Source organism: Salarias fasciatus, chromosome 3, assembly GCF_902148845.1.
Source record: "Salarias fasciatus chromosome 3, fSalaFa1.1, whole genome shotgun sequence".
NCBI lineage: Eukaryota > Metazoa > Chordata > Actinopteri > Blenniiformes > Blenniidae > Salarias > Salarias fasciatus.
Genome location: NC_043747.1, coordinates 13,794,331 through 13,817,461, shown reverse-complemented (window position 1 = coordinate 13,817,461; position 23,131 = coordinate 13,794,331). Strand labels below are relative to the sequence as shown.

The window sequence follows — 23,131 nt, the reverse complement described above, 5'->3', positions numbered from 1 at the left end:
GACTTTTAGTGCCAACAGACATTTTGCTTGTATGAATACATCCAATTTGTGCCAATAATTCAACAGATTAACTTTCGTATTTCTATGAAATTCATTAATTTAGGTGACAAAAATCAGATTTACACAAGCACTAACTGAAACTAATCACTTTTACAAGGTGATGAAAACTCTTCCAGATGCTTTCCTTGTTGATAAACTGAAAATGAGTTTTCTGCCTCAATATTAGAAGTAACGACACACGGTTTACCCAGTAGATGGCAATATTTATAGTGGAATTAATTATCATGATAGAATATAATGTAGGGACTGTGCGATGTGATGATGTGATGAGATGAAGATGAAGGCAACAAACACTCACACTGTTATAATAGCATTTTGGGAAACTGACACATTTCATGCCTCTCTGTGTCCCCACTCCCCAGATGTCATTTTACTCAGGTATTGAACTGACACAAGCCTTTGCAGTATTTATGAATCTGGAAATGCATTGGAATATATTCTGTTAGTCAAATAATAATATCGTACCTTACAATCATACACATTTGCCAAACACATTCATGAATATTCCTCCACACAGAGAGAGATTGTAAACATCTCTGTGGAAGCAATGGCTTTCAAATGAAATTTTCTTGTTTTCTGCAAGAACAGTTGCCAGATTCTGAAATTTAGACATGTATGTTGATCAACAACTAAGTTTTTTCTTCCGTAAAATTGAGAAAACAAAGTATTTTGTCAGTCAAATGAAAATAAAATCATTTGATTTTGATAGCTGCAAAAAAATACACTCTGCACTTTTTTGCCTGCCTTGATTCCACCTTTAAAAACTCAACCATGTGGAGTTTATCATTGCATTTGAACTCTTCTCATTAAGGCAAAGTGAGTCATGGATGAAGAGAAGGTTGTTTTAAAAAAAAGAACACTGTGAATATCTGGGATGGAAGAGTTCAAAATGGCTCCTGATCAAAGAGGGTCTGTGTCACACGCAGACATTTGCCAAGCTCAGCCAACAGATGGAGAGCTTGGCATTCTTTTAGTGGAAGCATTTGGCAGAGTCAAAGTTCAGCCACAACACGGGGCTGTGAACCGTGTGCCTGCGTCTCGGGCGCCGCGAAGCCGACCGTCACTTTTGCTGCTTCACTCGGTGAAAACTCCTTCGAGGCTGGACTCAGTTTTTGAATAATTAGTTTTGATCTGCCTTTGGAGGTTACTACATGCACCTGGAAATGATCTGGTTGTTTGAAGTTATGAACCCTGCACTGGCATTTCACACATTATCTCTTTTATTTTGTTCTATTTTTTTGTGATAGGGGATCATGCTTTGTATTTGTTATAGACAATTTTAGTTTTTATCCCTTTTTTGTGGTAATTTTTTCCAATCATGCACAATTTTGATGAGAATTTCGACACGAAAGTGCATTAAATATGAATTCGTTTCTGCCCCTGCCGGCACCGCTTGCGCTTCTTTCATTGAAAACTTTTAATGGCCGGCTGACCTCTGAAGGTCAAGGCGTGCTGTACACGATCTGTCAGGGGCCTGATTTGATTTGATTAAGTCCAGATGTGGCGTGACCTGGGATTAACTCGTTCTTCACGAGAATCGCGGTCTGGTGCGCGGGGTGCCAAAAGCGGACTTACACAGACTTACAAAGACACCGAAGCTCGTGTGCACGTCTGAACAATTAGGAACATCTGCAGGCAATCTTTCTTAAGTAATAATTATTCTAAAGATGGCTTCTTTGTGGTAAATCAGCTTTTAATCCTAAAAAACATAGATAGGAGATTCATCCTGGTTTAATATCTGAAATGGCTTGAGGAGATGTCTTTGTCCCTCATGTCCCCCCCCCCCCGTCTCCGACAAGTCAAAGATGAACAATATCACCTTAAGTGCTCTTGATTACACAACCCTCTCCGACGCCCCCCCCCCCCCCCCCCCCCCCCTATCTCCTTGGGCCTTCTGTGTAATCTGCTGAGATTTAAACCTGCTGCTCCTGTTTAATAAATCCACTGCGATTAAAATAGGATTACAGCTCTGCTTTCGCCTTCCTAATGACATCAGAGCATGAAATATTTTTTGACTTTTTTTCCTTTTTTTTTGCCATCATCTCTCTCTCTCTCTCTCTCTCTGTCTGTCTGTGTGTCTCTCTCTCTCTCTCTCTCTCTTCATAACCAGACAGGCAGTAATGATTTCCAACTTCTTTCCCCGCCCGAAAAAAAAACCTCATCCCCCGCAGCAGGTCAGCCCATCTGTAGCGCTGTTGACATGAGGATTAACCTTATAATGCAGCACACATCCTGTATCAATGTCGTGACCCTTCACATCAGACTTCTCAATGACAGATAACAACCGGTGGAAATATGCCACGGCGTCGGCTTGGTATTTGCTCAAACCTTGAAACCTGCGTGCAGAAATAACGCCATGTTGTCAATAGTCACATGCTCATGGAGGCAAAGCAGTCGGATATTAATATTGAGGCCCTGGAGGTCAAAATGTCACGTTGTACCGACCCTCGCTGTAACGTAACCAGTGGTCGTTGTGAATCGATCACAACTCTTTTGACCCTGCTTGTCTTTCCGTAGCGTCGCCCTGAAACGGTTAAACAGAAAAACCTGATTGGATCTTTGTACCAGCTGACCTCACGACCCCTGCTCAGAAATCTATTTATGATGACGTGTTTCTGCTTTAATGCACGAAATGGCGTGACAAGCGCGTTTCAACTTAACCAGCCGCAGCAACCTGAGGTTTGCTATGCACATATATAAATCAACAACTGTATTTATTCATGTTTTACATTGTAGTTTGTACTGATAGAGAAAATCAATCAGTTTCTTTAAATCTTTACCTTCTATTTACCATTACAGAACATTTGCTGTATAAAAAGCTACATAAAAGCATACAACAATGTTGAATTAACTTTTGATCAATCAAAAGGAGGATTTTGTCACAATTCTAATGTTTAAAATTCACCATTTTATATTAATGTTTTAGAAAATGTGGTTCTTTTGTGTCCTTTGAGGAACAAAAAATATAAAATGTACATTTAAGTAAAATAATATTTTCGCAGACTACAAGATAGTATATACATTTCTCAAGTTTTGGCCGACTAATCATTTTTAAGCAGGGATCTTTAAAGTGCTGCAGGAGGAGGCACAGGAGCAGGAAACATCTTGAGGTCAAGGGATATGAATTTTCACAGCATCCTTTCTGATACGAGAAAAAAAGAAGAGTAAAAACATCTTTAGAATAACATTTGCTGTAAGCGTAAATGGGACAAATGAGAATGATAAATTGTACTTTTGTCCAAAACAAGAAATGCAACTATTATAAAAGGTGTGGAAGATAAATAAAGACTTAGGATGAAAGCTTTTCAATAGCAACGATACTGTCATGATGTGAAAAATACTGTTATGTTTAGTACTTAACCAAAAATTACGACTTGGTGTGAGAGTTCTGGGGATAAGGCAGACTGTTTTGCCTTTTTTTACGACTCTCATCGGTTCACAGTTTACTGTAAGAGCATCCTGTTGGTGCTTGTTTTGTTTCACCGACCGCAGTTCCCCAAGAGGGCAGGTGGTCGGCCCAAGCCTCTTTGTCCGGGCTTGTGTCGGTGGGGTTGTTAATATGAGGCTTTCTGCATCTAATCCAGAGCAAGTCTCTTACAAAAAGCTTAACCTGGGACTCTAGTTTCACTGCTTCCCTCCATGAGGCTGAAATGGTTGAGTGATGATTCTGTAGGGGGGGAGAAAAAGACTCCATTGGCTGATTTGATACCGTGCATCAGTCAATTGTACTTCCCTCTTTGCCGGAAAAAAGTTGCTTGGTTATCACGGCCCTATCTAACCGCCCCCCCCTCCCTCGCCCCAAATGCCCCATTGCTGACAAATCCATACAACTATGTGGGACACAAAGGCTTGGATTTAGCTGCCGGGCCACAGTGAGGGTGGGCCGGGTGGGAGGCAGGGCCCGGCATGGAAATTTCTGTTGTTTTTGTCCCAGCACAGATTTCAGACAAATCAAAACAACTGCCAGCGCCATCGCCCCTCCGAACACCCTCCCCGGCCCAACCTCCCCCTCCACCCAGCAAAAAAAAAAAAAAAAAAAAATCCACATGACCGGTGGCCAGTCATCACTTTTATGCTGGAAATGCAGCCAGATCAGGAGCCGCCCCGGCGCGGCGGCGGAAAGGGGAGGCTTGTGGGGCCATTGTTGAAAAAGAGCTGACGGCTTTCGGTTGGGGGCGCGTTTGATAGGGGGGGGGGGGGAATATTCCATCCAGCCGTCGAGACTCTCTTCAGGGACAACAGCCGTCGGCTGGGTGGTGAAAACACTGACAAATTAAACATGAAAAGCAAAGGTCACATGCTCAGAAAACACTGTATGATGATGAAGATGACGAAATGTGTTCTTTTTTCCCCCAATAACTAGTTAACCCAAAACTGGCATAATTTCAAAGCATGTGAAATAAGTTATGTTTGGAGGGCTTGCTGATGCCAGATATCAAACCTTTCAATTTAGACACGTTGCTACAGAGACTCACTCCTGTTCTTCAGTGGAGTTTAGAGATGCACAATGGAATGAACCAAATTAAAGTTCAATCAATATGATCAACATGAACGCTTAATCATTGTATCCAGCTAAAACGCCTGTATTTATGGTAATTTCCCTCATAAAGTGAGCGAACTCTCAAAGTGTGGACTTTCTGATAAAAACTCTATAATCATTAGCTAGATTGCCAGATAAACCTCTGTCTTGCTGCTCATTCTGGTCCCCGACAATTTAATCGACGTAACACACTCATGTGCTTACATCTCCAAATGAAATCCGTGTATTAGTCCGCTCGGCGGGGCGGGCAGAAGTTCGTTCTCGTGGAAAACTGTGGGAGAGGCTGTTGGGCGAGCCCGGCGGTGGTTAGCGCAGCGATGAAGACCAGTGCTCTGTGAACGCAATCACAGTCAATCCATCAGCAGATGAATGATTTGTCTCCTGGTCTTTTGCCTCTTGACAGCATTTCACTTGTGGGGCAAACAACATCATATATAGTTGGAAAAAAAAAAAAAAAACTTTGACGTTGCGTTAAACTTTTCCTCTGGAAATATAGAAATGAGATCCACCCTTGAAACATTCTAATAGAATGTAAAATCTCTCTGGAATACCTCATGAGAGCAGATCAGCTATATTAGTAAGAAAACTCTGGTCCAATCAAACCATAATGGACAGTAGTCACACAACGCGGGACTATTGATAATGTGACGTAACTCAAGTTAATGCTTTCAGCGTCAGTGTGCCTGTTAGGTAACAAGAAGCAGCGGTAGGAGAGTAGGCGCGGAGAAAAGCAAGGGCAATCAATGAGGTCGGTGAATCACCATTTATTATACAGCACCAGACCATTAGTGTCACGCATACTTTGTCAGTGTGTGTAAAGACTCCACGTCCGTGTGCGTCCTGCAGGGCCTGGCCTGTCGCCTCACGCCAAGTGGCTGGAGGGGCTGCGTTTGACATGAGGGGCGACAATCAGCGGGGCGGCCGCAGAGATGATTTGTGCAACTCATGAAGGGTTTATCCAGGCTGACAGCTTCAGAATGAGGGAAACTGACACATGCTGCACAGGCGACCTTAATAGATGTCTTGTTTTAAACGATATTACAGCAACATTCAAAGAAATGCATGGCACAAAGGTTCCAGAGGCTGAATTTAGAGTCTGCAGAGAGCAGCAGGTTATATTAACAGTTTAAAGTAGGGTTGTCAAAGAAAGTTTCATTTTTAAAATTGTGATAAAATACAGAATTTCCATAGTTAATCAACATCAATTGCGTTTTGAACTGCATGTTTAAAATTCTGTTGCATTTCAAGGTAGTTTTAAGCCCATAATGTAAAGCATTTCTTTCCAGAGTGTATTAATTGGGACTCAAATGAACACCAAGAAAGAATTTCTTTTTTGACCTTTAGTATTTTCCTCCAAAAAAAAAAATGTATATTTGACCAACTTCACTACTTGTGATGAAAACATGATTTAGAGAGAGGAAACAACTTCCAAATATTAAGACGAATAAAGTTGTGCTTCATTTGAGAGATGCAATACATCAGGTCACTCCAATGCTACTTACAAAAAAAAAAATCACCATAAAGCACCATCAGCAAAGCAATCACACTAACCCGAACTTGAAATAAGAGCAAGGCGGTGATCTGTAACACTGTGGTGTGAAATTTGTATTTATGACAAACAGAAAACATAGAGAGCCAGTACAGGGTTTATGTAACATATTTCATCTAAAAAAAAAATAAAGAATCTAATCCTGATAATTCACCTGTACTCCATAGGGGTGAAAAGAAACAATGTCTCAATGACAATAATAATTATTTATATTATTACAATGGCTAACCCTAACCATAATTCTGCAATTAATTGCAATAAAAAAATTTACCTTTTATTGTGATTATTAACACTGACAGCCCTGGTTTTAACCCATTTGTTTAGTGTCATCTCTAATTTATAACACTAAGTGCATTGAAGACAATGCTGTATTTTATTTTCCTAACTTCAACATCCATCCGTCCAGTCTTATTTTTTACTCTGTACATATGTCCCATATAATCATGAGAGTGTGCCGCCTACACCTGGGAATAATTGGGGCACACCTGATATCATCACAGGCAAACCAGAGAAACACAATCTCTGGAGTTCAAAACCCATGGAAACCAGGTATAGAACCAGGGGGAACGCCACAACAGACTCCATGACAACACCTCATGGCCAGAAATAAATGTGGTTCGCACTTCAAAACTTCCCAAAACTTTTTTTTTTAGGTTAATTGCTCATAGCTGTGACAGTAGTCTTTATGTGTCAGCCCATTGATTGCAATCTGTTGGACTCCACCCACTTTTCAGGATTTTCCAAAACAATCCCGGACCATTGAAATGCGAACACTGACCTCTTGAACTGAAGCCTTTGTCCGTGTATTGGCTTTCTCGGTCGTGCCAATTAGATTACAGTTGCTCGCCTTTTCAACTTGACAGTGCGTAGCCTACACAAATTAGTTGGATTGTTTCCCATTGTCCCCTCAATACACAGTTTTATGAGCCAAAATAGACAAATTACTCACATGTCCTCAAATGTATTGATACTTTTTTTTTTAATCTAAAAATTCACTTAACCTGATGAACAATAGGGGATTGCATTGCAATGAAATGCTTTGTTGTCATCCTTCATGCTACACTGCCAATGCCAACCCTTGATTGAAACTACACAAATTAATCCATCTATCCATCTTACATGCTGCTTCATCCAATTCGGCTGCAGGGTGGAGCCAGCTCAAGCTGACGATCCAGTAAGCTTGAGAGGTTACTAGTCCATCACAGGATAAAACCAATCCAAAACAAAACAAAAAAAAAAATTACAGTGAAATTATACTTTATAATCGACATTGTTGTGAAAAAAATGGAACCAGAAAAAAAATAAAAAGCTCACTGTATTCAGATGTAAGTCACTGTCATGTCCATGTGTGAAACGTGATTTATTATTTTATGTATGTTCTTTTAAAAAAAAAAAAAAGCTGGTGTCGGAGAATACCTGACTACAAAAAAAAAAAAAAAAAAAAAAAAGAAAAGAAAAGGGCAGTGTTTCTTAAAGAAAAGGACCCACCACTTGCGCGTAACCTTGAAATGACCCCGGACATGGCCATGGATCAGCCACACACACACAGCTGAGGCGCATCCACCTGTTCCGCCACCGGGAGGACCATTTATATTTTAGACATACTTATAAATGTGGCGGGAGCCCATCCTTTGCTGTGTAACCACGGCAACTCCTCCCTCCAAATGAAGCATCACCAAACCGAAGCCCCCACCGTCTGCGGCGAGGAGGGAGGGCGCGCGCTGTCTGCAGCTTACCTGGCTTTATTAATCAACCAGCCGCTTCACGTGGCCAGCCCGGCCCCGCGCGGCATCCTGCTACTCTACGCAAGGTATTTTCGACTGGCTGGATTGTTTTCTTTTTCTTTCCCTCCCTCGGTGGAGACGGGCGGGATGCTGCTGGTGCTGATGCTGTGAGGGAGAGAGGTGCGCGCATTTGGAAGCGCAACTGTCCTCTCTCTCTCTCTTTCTCTCTCTCTCTCTCTCTCTCCAAAGCTCCTCCTCTGTCGTCGGAGAGCGGACACCCGGCACATCCTTTTTTTTTTCTTTTTTCTTTCTTTTTTTTTTTTTTTGTGCTCAATGAGAGCAGGAGGGCACCGGGCAGGATTTCCTAATTTGACCGCGCCGCTGCGCCGTGCGGCTGTTTTTCCGCTCCCGTGTCAAAAGGTAAGACGCCGCGCTCGTGCGCCTCGCCTCTCCTCGCCTCGCCTCCGGAACTGTTGTTGTGCTCGTGGACGGACGCTGGGTCGCGTGTGACGATCCAGCCGAAAGGGCGAACCGCGTTACTGAAGGGCAGACGGGGGGAAGAGAGTTGTCTGTGGCTCTGGCATCTCGGACGTGCCTTCCAGCTGGAAGGTGGCACCAGAGAGAAGTCGAACAGGACGGTGTGTTGTTTTATTGTTATTTTTATTACCTTTTATTTTTCTCTAAAATCCGCGTTTACCTGTGCAGCAGCGTCATTTACACCGTGTGCGTCTCGCGCTGACCGCAGCCAAGTGCTGTCCGTTAACCGGGGGCCTTCTGTTTTTAACAAGGGAAAAATATATCACATTTTTTTTTCTTTTTCAAACAACTTGCGATGAATTTTCAGTTGAGATGATTGAATGATTATTACTCAGTATGATGTTTTTTTTTTCTCTCTCTCTCTGCTGGTTTGAATGGATTGGTTTGAGATTACAGTTCCCTTACAGTGAGCCATCGGTGGTGTAGCAGACCAGAAAACACGTGTCATGCATGTGCGTTTGGAAAGCGACATGCGATTATTTATGTTTTATGTTTTTTGGCTTAAATGTTGGTGTTTTGATTTAGTGCAATGCGTGATTTTTTTTTAACTTTATGATAGATTTTGTTGGTTGAAGCTGCATTGTCTTACACACAAATGGTTATTTTACAGCAGTGCCACCTCTTTACATACGCATACAAACAAGATACAATTCAAACTTTTATTTATCTTTTTTGCGGCAGTGATGTGAATTTTCAGTGACGATTTCTTTGGTTCTTGTGATGTCCGGCAGATTTTACTATGAAGACATCCTGTGGCAAACCAGACCCTGGAAAGCGCCGACAGTCTTCTCAGCTCGTTTTAAACTGAAGACAGCAGCATGCGTTGTCTGCGATAGAGCCTCGTCCCCTGCACCCCCCCTCTTTCTACCTGCCCGTCGACAGCGAGGACGGCCATGGGTTCGGATCAGCCCCTCCTGGATTCCCTTGAGGGAAGGTCCATGTTGGGTCCCGCCTGCACGCGGCTGGGCCGCCGGTGTCTGCGCAAAAAACTGAGGCCCGTGCGAATCCTGGGGTTCGTCCTCAGCCTGGTAGTTGTAAGTGCTGTCTCAGTCAGTGCCTTCACCTGGAGCTCCGGCGGTCTCGGCGAGCCAGCTCTGCGCCAGGAGAGTCTCCACGAGTCCGCCCCTCACAGGACCCTGCTTTTTACCCAACACAAGAGGGACGCCAACGTGTCAGCCGACATGCCAATAGCCATGAAATCCACAGCAAATAGCAATGAGAGCCAGGGGGACTACCCGCCGGACATTTTCAGCCTCCGGGAGAGGCGCCAGGGAGCGGTGGTCCTCCACATGTTCGGCATGATCTACATGTTCATCGCCTTAGCGATCGTGTGCGACGAGTTCTTCGTCCCGGCGCTGACGGTCATCACGGAGAAGCTGACCATCTCGGACGACGTGGCGGGCGCCACCTTCATGGCGGCGGGCGGCTCGGCCCCGGAGCTGTTCACCTCCATCATCGGCGTCTTCATCTCGCACAGCAACGTGGGCATCGGGACCATCGTGGGCTCGGCCGTCTTCAACATCCTGTTCGTCATTGGGATGTGCGCCATCTTCTCCAAGGAAATCCTCAACCTAACGTGGTGGCCGCTCTTCCGCGACGTGTCCTTCTACATCCTGGATCTGATCATGCTCATCATCTTCTTCCTGGATAACGTCATCTCCATCTGGGAAAGTATCACGCTGCTGTCCGCCTACGCCGCCTACGTGATCTTCATGAAGTGCAACAGCACAGTGGAGGGCTTCGTCAAAGATTGCATGCACAAGAACCAAGTGGTAGAAGTAGAAGTGCAGCCCAAGGTGAGTTGAAAACATCCGAACGTATGAAATGTGAAATAAAGACAAAGTCAGAGTAGGTGTGCAGTGATGAGTTTGAGCATTTTGGCTGATAGAAATGACCTTCCATGTCTCCTCCGGTATGGACACGCACTCATCCCCACTTCAACATTTCATGCTGCGGCCTTCTCATCCCGATGAACTTAGTCTTACGTCGCTTATAGTTTTTACATGCACCCCAGCTTTTATTCTAATAACTATAAATGACTGCTTTACTAGTTTTATCAGATGTCCTGCACAGTATTTAACATTTCATACTGAACATATGCTGGACTGGCTTATTTCCTGCTCACTCATTATTTAAAACACAGGCTCTGAGCGTTAAGTGTGTGTGTGTTTGCGGGTGGGGGGGGGCTTTTAGGAGCTAAACTGGCCACTGTCCGTTCATACCGCTGTGCACGGCTGGCATACAGTACTCCACAGTGGGATTAATAAAACACAGTCAAATGTGTAATTCTGGGTTAAGCTCTGCAAATTGTGTCCTGGTCTGACAAACAAATCCCTTGGAAAATCTCACAAGCTATTTTTTTTCCCCTTAGTGAAAGATTTCCCCTCACAAGACAGTGTTTAGATTACCACATAAAGCTCCATAGAGCCCACATGAGATGGATTGTAGTAAATGGCTCCAGGATTGATGCAACTGTTTTGTCTCCCCTGTGTTGTTTCTTTGCTTCTCAGCGTTTGCTTGAAGGAGTAAATCCTCACCTGCAGTAATTCAGGCATCGTTCTGCAGCACTAACTGGAAATACTCGAATACTCGACTAAACTACTACATGGTTTTACCTAACATTCACCCCTCAATGACACTTGAGGGCAAAAGGCACTGCAATGCAATTTGATACTGGTGTAGAGATTATCCGGATGGATTTAGATTTCTTTGTGACATGGGAATGAAATGAAAATTTTGGGAAAAGTTGTATTGTAAAGCTTTCATTAAATCGGGATTTATTCCGAGTACATAAATGTTATTTATAAATGGCCGGTTACACAATGTTGGGAAAGACTCCGAAGGCAACTAAGAGCACAGTTTGCTACGTAATGCATAAAATTAAAGCTCCTCTTATTGAACTAGAAAACATCAAATTAGTCATTTACCATATCTGTGTATTTCTGCTTTAATACTCTTTGATTTGAGGATTATGTGCAGGAATGGAGTGTGGACTGAGGTAGCACGAGCTGAGAGCCAGAGAGGACTTAGGTGACCTTGAAATGAAATGGATTCTGGGTACTTTGGGCTAGAGATGCCTGCGTGTGTGTGTGTGTGTCGGTTGGAAAAACAAGTTTTGATGGAGGGAAAAAAATAGTTGAGTATAGATGAGTCTGTTCAGCCTCGCCATCGCGTCCCGTCTCTCCTCACAGCAGATCCAGCCTCCCTCCTCTGTGGGGGAAACGGCGTCGTTACTGCATCCTGCCTTCAAGAAGCCGCAGAAAAACAACACATGCATGAATTAAAGGTGTACGGATTTAAAAAACAAAAAACCCCAAAAAACACAAGCCTCTTACAGTCTTTCTCTGTGGCGTAGAGCTTCAGGGTTAATTGAACTAAAAAGGCACATTATTATTAGATTACAATCATCCAAACAGCCGTTTTTAATCAAGCTTTGACACTTTGGGGACGTGTGTATTTCAAGACTCGTTATTTTTAGAATTAATTGATATTGGCAGGTGCGTGTGCGTGTGTGTGTAAATTCACAAAATCAACATAGAGTAAATCTGAATAGAGATGTAAAACTGTACTACAAAGCCGAATTGCTAGTTTTCTTCATGCGCTGTCTCCACTGGCATAACCTTCACCGTCATGACACACAGGCGGCTTTTCTTTTCTTTTAGTGACTCATTTTGTTGTCGCGATGGAGCCGCAGTCCTTCACACAGTTGAGCTCAGGTGTGAAGCCGGGCGCCCTTATCCGTGACATCTTTCCGGTAGCCAATTGACCGAAGTGGGCTTCCTGCAGATTATTTCACACGTTACGACATTGGGACGTCCCCTTGTGTGTAACATTTGCTGACGTGGATGAAAATAAGCAGGCGGCTGCAAAACAAGACGCGGCGTTGTTGTGGTATCCGCAGGTCGGTAATTGGCAGCTGGCCATTAACAATGCATGTACGCTATAAATACCATTAAGAATTAAATGACATTTACCTGGACAGCTGTGCGATGGACCGCATTCAGAAGTCCCGTCTTTGAAAGCCGCTCTTTGTCTCGTGACGCTCCTCCATGCATTGCTTTCTTTCTTTTTCTAAAAAAAATAATAATCTTTTTTTGCTTCTGGCAATGCAGAAATAGATAAATAGCTTCGGTTCTCTCATTTTCCACAAAGTAAAAAAAAAGATTTAGCTCCCAGGCACTGAGGCAAATGGCGAGTGTTGGGTTTGCTTTTCAATCACTGGATAGATCAGAGGTGTCACAGATTTTTTTATTTATTTATTTATTTATTTATTTATTTTTTACCTCCGGGCCGGGGTGTAACAGTATCAATATAGCACTGCAGAGCTGTCAGATTACAGTGTGTTTCAAGGCGACGTTTCATCATCTTTTTAGCAGCACCGTCTGAAACTCGCCTCAGTAGCGCGACGCACGTACGCCAACCGAGCCACCAAACGTAAACAGGATAACAGGATTTGACGTCGTTTGGCGGGTGGAAGCATATGGATTGCTTCACACTTTCTCCATTAAGCTACTAAGATCATCTTGGCCGCAGAAATGCAGTTTAGTGCAATTTACAGTCAATAAATGAATCAGTTGGAGGTGAAAAATGAACTCTGCTCACACCTCAAATAAAAATGGCATCACACCTTCATGAGAATGTGTTTTTTTTCTTAATGTTACAATCAACAAAAGACAGTTTGAAAAGATATTGTCATTAAAAAGGGGGACGTTAGATTTCCTATTAATATTGTAATCCACTGCTAATATTCCCATATGCTGTATATCCAAAGTCACCTTTATCACCAGAATATGTATTATAATAACGTCGATTGCTACTTCACTCAAGTGAACGTTGAAGAATCTATTCGTCCAATAGGTGTGTATCCTTCAGAAGTGCTTGGCTGGTTGTTAATCTCACGACGTGGACACTTGTGCGGCTAATTGAGCTGCAACTTCTGCCACTGAGGACTCAGCAGACCAGCCGCTTTTCGCTGTCACTGAGTTTTATGTGTTTCTTGTTTTGGAGATGAGACGGACTATTTTAAAAGGTGTGTGGATCCAGAGGACAGGACGGGGATCGACTGGTACGCTATACGTAGCATTAATTTCCAAAGCCGCAGCCTGCGATGCATACCCTGTATGGATGCGCCATGTGCAGATGTTACTTTGACACATCTGTCACACAGATTTCAGCTGCTACGGCGGTTCTTAAGTCAAAGGAGGCAGCACTTTACGGCATCGCCGCTGTTAAATGTGTGTTGGAGTTAAGCCTCTCAGCCCGGTGGCGTTGGTTGATGACTTAATACGAGTTAACTCGGTCTAAAAGTATGAATACAAACATCCGGGTGACGCCGCGTGTGTCGTGGGGCCAAAGGTTACGAGTTCCTAACGCTACCAAACGGAGAGACTCGGTTCAAGGTCACCGCAGACATCAAGGAGCTGATATCACCAGAGCTCGACTCGCAGTGCAGGAAAGTGGTTTTCGCTCTTTTAGCCATTTGTCAGTGAAAAGCAACAGACGAGCGTGTTCTCCGGTTTGGCTTTGCATGCTGATCGTGTCCCAATGAGCCAATCATTTTTCCAACCTTTTTTTTTTTTTTTGGCTTTAGCTTTCAGCCCAGTCGGCCTCAGCCAATCAGTGCTGGCATCATAGTGAAGTGAGATATGCACCCCCCGCCCCCCCCCCCCCTTTTTTTTTTTTTTTCTGGAACACTTTTTTTTCACACACAGCTATTGCAATGTGACAGTTCAGGCCTTGTGTGGTTTAAAGTGAGCTTCGGTAAAGCGGTGTGTGTTGTGTGGGATGCTGCGTTGGAACGGCGCTGCTCCATCTGCACGCGTCTCAGCGCGGCGCTCAGACCCGACCTCTCCACATTGTCCTCAGGACTACCCCAAAACAGGCTTATCTTGTTATTTGGTGGCCTTGTCTGGTGGTTTGGCTAATGGACTGACTGACCGACTGCTTATGAAAATACTGGCTTAGATCAGATCAGATTAGCCGGCGTTTTATATTCAATGGTTTTATGAAAGACACTAGAAAGAGAAGCCCGATTCAAAAACAAAACCTGCTGTAGGCAGCAAATATCATGATACAGACTAAATTAATTCTGTTTCTTGCTAAGAAATCAAAAAATGCTTCAAAAGAGAAGTCTAAAGAAATGGTTGTATAGATTGGAATGGATCCATCCATCCATGCTATCAGATGCCTGCTCCAGTCAGCGTTGGATAAGCCGGTGTGTATCGAGGCAGATGTTGGTTCTGCTGAGATGGAAGGTGCGACCTCTGATGCATTACCAAGCTATAAATAGCGTCACGGAGGCGAGATCTTCCATCAGGATGTGCTTCAAAGATCAGTTACAAAGCGGGTTTCTGTGCAGGGAGCAGACTGTTTGTGTTTCCTCTCCCCCCCCCCCCCCTGTGGGTTTGGACACTCGGATATCAGCGCCGCACATTTCGGTGAAGTCACGCTCCCGTGTATCGACACATAAAACGCCGTTGTTACGTGCCGCTTTCTTTATTTCACCCCATCCAATCCCAGTGAACTCCCACCCCTCACACTGTCATACCACACTGCACTGCATGATCCTCACCACCGCCTGTTTATTTTCGTCGCTCGTGACGTATTCGCCGGATTATCTTCCATTATGTCGACAGACAGGCTAATTTTCGGTTAAAACCCAGATGGGCACTTGCTGAACTTGTACCAAATTGAACTACATCTGTTTTATATTGCCACTTTTAGTATTGCGAAGGATAATGAAAGCAGTTGCCGGGCTAATTTGTAGGAAATCCTATTGTAGTGCTCATTTTTAATCACAGTAAAAGTGCTGCTTGTATAAAAGCCAGGCACAATAACCCTGCTTCTCATTGTAAACATGCTCCGGCTTGGCTAAACTGATTAAACCAAAACCGTCTTCTTTATGTAGTACGCCCTTGTCCGCAGACCAGAGAGTGTGAAGACTATTCACGCTCAAATCATTTTAAAGGAGAGTTGTAGAAGTGACCTTGGTTCAAGCTGAATTATGAAAAAAAAAAAAAAAAGTATTTTTGTTGCATGCTGAAGGTTACAGTGGGTGAAATCAAAGCAGCATAAAATAACAGCTTGTACTGAATAGTTTGACATTTTATTGAATCTTGTACATCTGAAAGCGGTGCTTGTATATAAAGCCTTTTGTAGCGAATACACACCATTTGGACGTAAAGCATGCATGCATATAGAGGATATATAATTTTTATATATAGACAGAGCTGGAGAAAGGGAAGCTGGATTGTTTTTTTTGTTTTTTTTTTTTCTCCCGTGTGACAACAGAGTCTAATAATTTAAAAATAGAAAGCCTGTGACTTTGATCTCACCACGACGATGAGGAGTCCAAGTTTTATCATCCGTTCCAGCTGTGGCTCCTTGTCTCGGGGAGAACAGAGGGGTGAGCACGACTGTCGAGCAAGTAATTAGTTTTTCTGTTTTGGCAGGTCTGCCTTGTTGTCGGGCCGTTCGGCGAGTCAATAGAGTGAAGTTATTGTTCGGAATGAAGTAACAGACCGCTTCAGACATGCAGTGTCATGCCACATATACCTACAGCTGGCTGTGTGCGAGCATATGAAGATTTCTTGTCAGTATTGCATTGATTAATAGTGCATCAATTGCACATATATAAATAAACTGCATTTCCCCTTCAGTAGGTTTCATGGGATGTGATTGTTCCCTTAAAGTGTAAACAATTTGCTGATTAATCCAGCAGCTAATCTTGCTATTTGTGATAACAGGGAGCATGCGGGGCGTTTGACCGAGGCGGTGGAATTTCATAACAGTCGGAGAGCCGGTGGAAATGAGACGGCTGATAAGACGGCGTTTTTGCCGCAGCCGGGCCCGCGTTGCAAGTCACTCCGGCGTCGGCCTCATTCCTCCCCGCTTATCTCTCCGACTTCACTCACCCGGTGAAGTTTGCAACTTCTTTAAATTCCGGGATTGAAATCTCGGCGAGTGAACGCGGAGCTGCAGCCGGCCCCGGACGAGGCGGCGCAGGATCATTTTCTCCCCAGTCTTTACTCCCGGTTCAGCACCATGGACAGCGCCATCTCTGCCTCGCTGCTTATCGGCCTCCTTAAATAACAGATCAATGCCGTCTCCCGTTCCTTTCTCTTTCTGCTTCGCCGGCATTCATCCCCGTTCTTGCGTTCCTGTGAGATGATGATGGATTCTCAGAATGTCTTTTCATTTAGAAAAGAACGGCGATGATGCGGCAATAAGCCAAACGTGATCTCCTGTAAGCGGACGACTCTCACACACTCGTCAGTCTTCACATGTTTTTTTTTTTTTTGTCAACTGTAAGTCACGGCAGGCTCAGCCGTACTTAAAATGAAAATGCGGGGTCATTTCCTGATCTGTCTGATAGGCCGCACAGACAGAGGTTTGCTTAATCCCGCACGGGGGAACTGGCAGAGACGCCGACTGCCAGATCGTTCAAAGCGGCTTTATTTTTATGGCCCACGCAGGGGAGTGTTTCTCCACAGGCCCAGTTTATGGAGCTGTTGCTCTTTAATGTTTAATGAGTTTGTATTTTGATGTGACTCAGACAGAATGAAGAGCAATGACTGTTTTTTAATGTTTTGTGTTTGTGACCTCACTGGAGGCCTTTTCCATTTAAATTTAATTTCAACATTCACACCCTCACATATGATACGAGCTAATTTTTTTTTTGTTTTCATTGTTGAGGTTGTAGTTTTTAAGTCATGAACATGATTTTCATTCAGTCGTGTAAGTCTGCAGCTGAAGGTTTTCAAAGGTCAGCGCTAACATACATTGAGATTTAGCTGTGGAGCGGATGCAGGTGAAGCAGTTCTAGAAAAATGTGAAATAAGAGCGTGTATTCTGAGGGGGAGAGACTGAAGGTGAACTGTCGAGGCTTGCAAGAAACTAAAAGCCTTATTGATCAGGGGCTATTTTTGAAAGCGGGGTCGAATTAGATAATGTAACTGCACTGTAAAAGCATCATGTGAAGGGCAGCGAGATCTCTATCTCGCGGCGTATGAAATGACACGCACGGCCCGCCGAGATGGAAACCATGCATATGGTTGGAGGTGGCCGAGGACCGGCGGCCCTCGCATACTTAACTCCTTCCTCGGGGGGATTTTTGACCCTCAACATCAGCCCCGGCTAAGCCGCAACAGCTGAACATTACATCAGCCCTCGGAGTCGCAGTTCATGTAATACCCGTAATTTGCGAGATCCAGCGCGGCGATGTCTGCGACGCACAGAGTGCCGCTGTGTGGATTTCACAGCTGCAGACGGTCCCGAAATCACACAGATAACCACTCAGAAATTTTAGTCCACATTTAAGAGAGTAAACTCCTAAAATGGAAGTGATTGCAATCAGACGGTCTCTAATGAGCTAATTAGGTAATGCTCCGGGGCTCAGCAAATCTGCTGAAAGCCTCTTTTTTTTTTTTTTTTTTTCTTCGCCGCTCTCTCGGTTGAGCGCTTGACACTCCTGATGTCCATCATTGACAGGCAAACGATGCACGAGACCGCCTCCTCAACCCAAGCCCACCAAGGTGACCCAACAGGGCTCCATCAGCATATTACCCCATCCGCGCTAAATGTCAGTCGGCCAAACGCACCGGAAGGCAGAAAGCTTCAGATAGACGGCCTGCTGATGGCTCGACAAACACATTTGATGAGAAGGATAATGTGGATGTAGAAATAATACGCTTCAGGTGAGCTTAAAAAAACATTTGTAACCATATTTCAATTTAAATCTCCCAATGAGAATTTATCTGAATTTCTAAATGAAATGCGATTTCAAATAAGACCTGCTTGTATAGCTAGACCTCAATAATGCTCAATAGAATGAAACAAAACCGACTCTTCCTTTGGGCCATAAGCCTCCACCATTGTCCTGAAACTAATAAAAAAGCATCGATGGCGCTCACTGTTGCACTGATCGATATGTTCCTTCATTACCAGGAACACGGACAGTATATTTTTAATCCCTCCAAGCCCGTAACACTCTTATAAATCTCTCTGGAGCTCCAAATGTGTATTAGTCCGCAGCTAAAAATAGTTCTCAAGACATCATCTTGGCTTCTGTGTGCATAAATACTGCTCTGTCGGTTCTTTGAGTCTATTCACTCAGCTTATATACAGATTTACCTTGTAGAGTCCATCACTGCTTTACACTTGAAAGAAAAAAAATGTAAAATATATATAATGATGCTTTCTTGTTTATATCCTGCAACTTCCAGTCAAATTGATGAAGATTTCACTGATTTATGAAGAATCGGCTCTTCATATGTGAAATCCACCACAGATACGGCCTGATGGTTCAGCGTGTCAGTTTGTGTTGCTTGGCAGCGTCTTTTAGCATCTGTGTTTACAACCTCACCAGCCTCATCACGACGTGCACTTGTGCATTTTTCAGCTCTGCCATTAATTCTCCGCTCCCCACGGTAAAGCTTAGTTTGGCTGATGACAAGATTGCTTTTAATTTAACTACTGTGTGTCTTCATTTGATTGGTGATTTCAGATGTGTTAAACTGGGCTCCATTATATCAAGTCATGTTTTTTTTCAGCACTTAAAGCTTCGTCACAAGCAGGAAATTGCTAAGGCAGGTGGTTGAAAGGATTTTCCTGTTTTTCCCTAATGATCAGCACCTGGAACAGTCCAGGCCTGCCCAGTAGCCAAAGGGGCAACTCGATTTGGACCCGTGTCAAATGCTGAGTTTGGTTTGATTGCCCCGGTGAGCATCGTGTTATTAGAAGTGCGTCGGTTTGAGGAACTGACGGCACGTTGAGCACAGCGCAGGCCGATCAACGCTAAAACAAAAGAGGGGAGAACACCGGTAAACTGGAGGAGGCAGCTAAAAAAAAAAGAAAAGAAGTGGGGCAGAGCGTTCTGCAGCAGGAGCACGGTGGACATGCTGCAGAGGACAACTGCAGAGCACTTTTTCATTTCTTCCTCTTGGTTTGCTGCAAACTCCAGAGCGAAGCGCCGGGTTCGGCCTTTCACCGTGTGATCAGAGAGGAACCACGAACCAGATTTGACCAGGTTATATTTGACCTGGCTGTATGCTCTCAGCTAAAAAAAAACCATCACGTTGCACCACAATCATCATTTAATCCTGTGAGAAAAAAAAAAAACATTTGTGGAGCATTATTATTTTAGATCTGGAGCACAAAAAAGCCTGATTCTACAATCCACTGGAACACCACTCGGAAAATGAAGAAAAAACTACTTGTTTCTGATCAAGCTCTGCGTGATTACATTCATTTGCAAAAATGACTCAGCAGTTTTTTTTTTTCCTTCTTCCACTGTTTGTCTCCTAAAAACTCGCATCTGATTGGTTCAGGGGAAGAGTATGGGAGGAGGTGGAGGAGGGTGTGAGAGGAGGCAATTTTGGCTTAGTCCTGGTGAGCGGTGTCTTGTGGGAAATCAGTGTCGTGGCAGCTCCTGTAATTAGTTCTGCTTGTTAGAAAAATGAAGGGGTTACTAATTAGCAAGTGGATGGCTTCTTGACTTGTTGTGCATCTTTTCTCTTCTTTCCTTGAAGATGATCATTATCGTCTCGAGGCAGAGAGAGAGGGAGAGGGAGAGAGAGAGAGGGAGAGAGAGAGGGAGGCTGCTCAGTCGTGCTGCCTGACAGTTTAGCTGTAACATGATGAATGTGGACGGACAAATCTCGAAGGGTGTTCTGTCATGCTCTGACAGACAGCCTGTCTACTGTAAGCACGTGCACAAACACGCCTGCGGCTGTGCAAGATTTCACTTTTCAACTTTGCTTAACCCGAGCATTCCCCCCCCCCCCCCACAAATCTAATGTAAATTACTATATATAGATAATGTAAAGCAATTTTATCTCTGGAGAAAGTGAGAAAACAACCTTTAAAACTTGTGATTTGCTTAATTACAGTTTCTTCAGCAAGACAATTTTCACATTTACATTTTTTTCATTTGACTGCAATCTGCACAGCACTCATGAGGATCTGACCACATTTATGCAAGTTTGCAATAGTTTTGTGAAATGATCGCATGTGTTGCCCGATAATTACGTCGATCGATCTTTTGTATGACAACATGGGGAGTTTAGGCTGACGAGTTGTCCTTATACCAAGGAGGAAACCTGCTTTCCCAAAGAAAAGCCACACATGCAAAGTGACAACATGAGAACTCCTCAAAAGGCAACGGGACTCGAATCATGGGTCGTCTCACTGTGGGGCCAGAGTGCTAACCACTACCCCACTGCACCACCAGATACCATCCCTAATAACGAGCCTCTGCTTTCATTCAATTCACATTTAGATTTGAGAATTACGTCCTGAAGAGAGTAGATGGAAACTATAAAGGGGCTTATGAAATGTAATGCCGGTATCTGTTATCACTCTTCCAGCAACAATAAGGAGAATATTTTAAGGATCAGCTATAGCTCTGATGGAGTTAATCAAATCCAGAAATAAAGCGCGAGTGAACAAAGCTCAGCTTGGATGTGGAAGGATATTCAAATCATTTTTTTTTTCTTCCCCCTCCCCAGAAATAGACTGTTTCTGTGCGCTAAGACTGCTTAGGAGAGGACCTGTAATCTGCCTCTGAGGCTCAAAAGTCGCTTCTTCAAGCCTCGATTTCACAGCGTCCCGCCACGCGGGCTCGCGTTCCTCCTAAACTCCCCCACTTTTTAAGCTGTGGGCAATTTGGGCTCTGAAAAGCGGAAGTATTTATTTTATTTTTTTTTTTTCCCGATGTCGCACTCTTCATCGATAATTCTCCGTAACGCGGCGTAACATGCACATGGCCGCGGAGGGACGTTTATCTCCCTCAGCTGATCCGCTTCCAAGAATGATCCTGATGTGACATTACGTAAGAACTGGAAGGCAGAGCTGCCGGTATTAGAGAATACAAAAACTCCAGAGAACATACTAATCTCCCTACGTGATTATTAGTCATAATATTTAACGCTGGCTTAATGAGGGACCCATGGCATAATCTCTCGCTGGCACATTCACCTGCTCTCTCCTCACCCCCCCGACTTTCCTTTAAGGAGGATGCAGGGAAGAAAAACTGAATAATTATACTGGAGTGTGTAGAGAATTACCCAGAAGATATAAAATGTGTGTGTGTGTGTGTGTGTGTGTGTGTGTGTGTGTGTGTGTGTGTGGATGGGTTGAATAGCTCTGTGGAATGGCACAGGATTAGCTCAACTTTTTCTTTTTTCTTTTCGCAAATCTTTAATTTCAGCTCATTCGGTTCCGTAATTATTCCAGGGAAACTAATATAAGGTAAATTATGAGCTGTAGGAATGGAAATATATTCGTAATGCAGTTTTACAAGTCAAATTCTTTGAAGGCAAGGTAATTTCAAAAAAAATTTGAATTGTGGTTTTCTCAACAAAAGGAAGCCATGAATAAAATCGGAAATGCTGACACCCAAAATCAGCTCTCACCCCATGAATGTGAGTGCAGACGCCTCTCCTCCTTCCTGCAGCATCATTTCTTAAGCAGATCAATCACTGTGTTGACAAGCCTGAAGGTCCAGATCCTCAAAATTTATATACGTGCCCTTCATTTTTGAAAGCTCAGGAGATCAAACCTGATCGTTTTCTGCGTTGCGTTTGTCACCGGGCACCTTATCAACGCACGCCAGCGCCTCCACATTCTCCACATTTCTGTCTGCGAGCATGTAGGCAGTTAAACAAAGGCCTTGATATTGTAAGATCTGAACACAAGCTTTGTTTTTGTTCCCTTGGAAGTTATGAACAGAGGCCTTAAGCGGCTGTTATTTCACACACTTTTTTTTTTCTTTCTTTCTTTCTTTCTTTCTGGGAGATGAAATGAGTGTGGTTCAGCCAGGCAGTTGGTGAAAAGCTTTTGTTTCAAAAATAAACCGAGTAACAGTAACACGCACGCCAGAAAGGGCCCTGCTGAGAATGATGGAGCGATTGTTCGGGAGACTGAAGTCTCTCTGGTGCGATCTGGCACACAAAGTTATCACTTCAGCACAGACTGAATGCACTTATTTGCTTTTCTCCCTGAAAGTTAGATGAATTTTCACTATTGTGCTCGAAATAGGAAAGAAACTTAAAGCTCGTGATTGACTATTGAATTCCACAACTCTGATTAGATTAGGGTTTAGATTTTCTTACTTCCAACCCAAACCAAGGCCTGAAATCCTGACGCGAGTCGACGCCCTTGACTTAAATTTTGATGACGCTTTTATCCGAGGATTTTTGAGGGAATTCAAGTTGACGCGGTCTTTTCCCACTCAGCTTGCAGCCGACACAACAGGCAGGCGCAGGGGAAGGAATCTTGTCCACTCAGATCACAGTCAGTCACCACCGTCACTGTTACCGTTGCCTGTGATGTCTCTCTCTATCGTCTCTTCATCTTGTCCGTGTGGTCGTGTGCGGCATGCTTCACATCTATGTCCTGTTTTCTCTTCCTCTTTCTCCCTCACTCTCTCTCTCTCTCTCTTCCTCTTACCTCTCCTTCTCTTTGTGTTGGATGAGAAGGCGAGTCCTGGGACGCCAGAGGATGACGGCAAGCTGTCGGTAGGTCCTGTCTGATTGACACTTTCCTGTGTGCTTCTCTGTTTGTCCCCGTTTCTGTGTAGCTGTCAAGGCAGAAATCGCAGGTTTGCCCTGGAACCCCCGTCCTCCAGAATCCACATAATATGCGCACACAGCTCCTCCCAAAACAGAATTTCTGCCCTTGATAGTTGTATTATTGTTAACTTGTTATTCTCCCACAACATAA

At 43.8% G+C, this 23,131-nt stretch overlaps 1 protein-coding gene across 5 annotated transcripts in view; it reads left to right on the top strand.

Annotated features, from left to right (window-relative positions):
- The first annotated feature begins 9,142 nt into the window (after positions 1-9,142).
- The window catches only part of slc24a2 (solute carrier family 24 member 2), a 34,713-nt gene continuing 20,724 nt past the window's right edge, over positions 9,143-23,131 (top strand). For 3 of the 5 annotated variants that reach the window (XM_030088153.1, XM_030088152.1, XM_030088148.1), the window contains exons 1-2: positions 9,143-10,206; positions 22,879-22,926. In XM_030088153.1, coding sequence (XP_029944013.1) covers positions 9,304-10,206; positions 22,879-22,926 — 951 coding nt within the window. In that variant the 5' untranslated portion in view covers positions 9,143-9,303. The remainder of the gene's footprint in view (positions 10,207-22,878; positions 22,927-23,131) is intronic. The other 2 variants (XM_030088149.1, XM_030088151.1) reach the window with 2 other exon arrangements.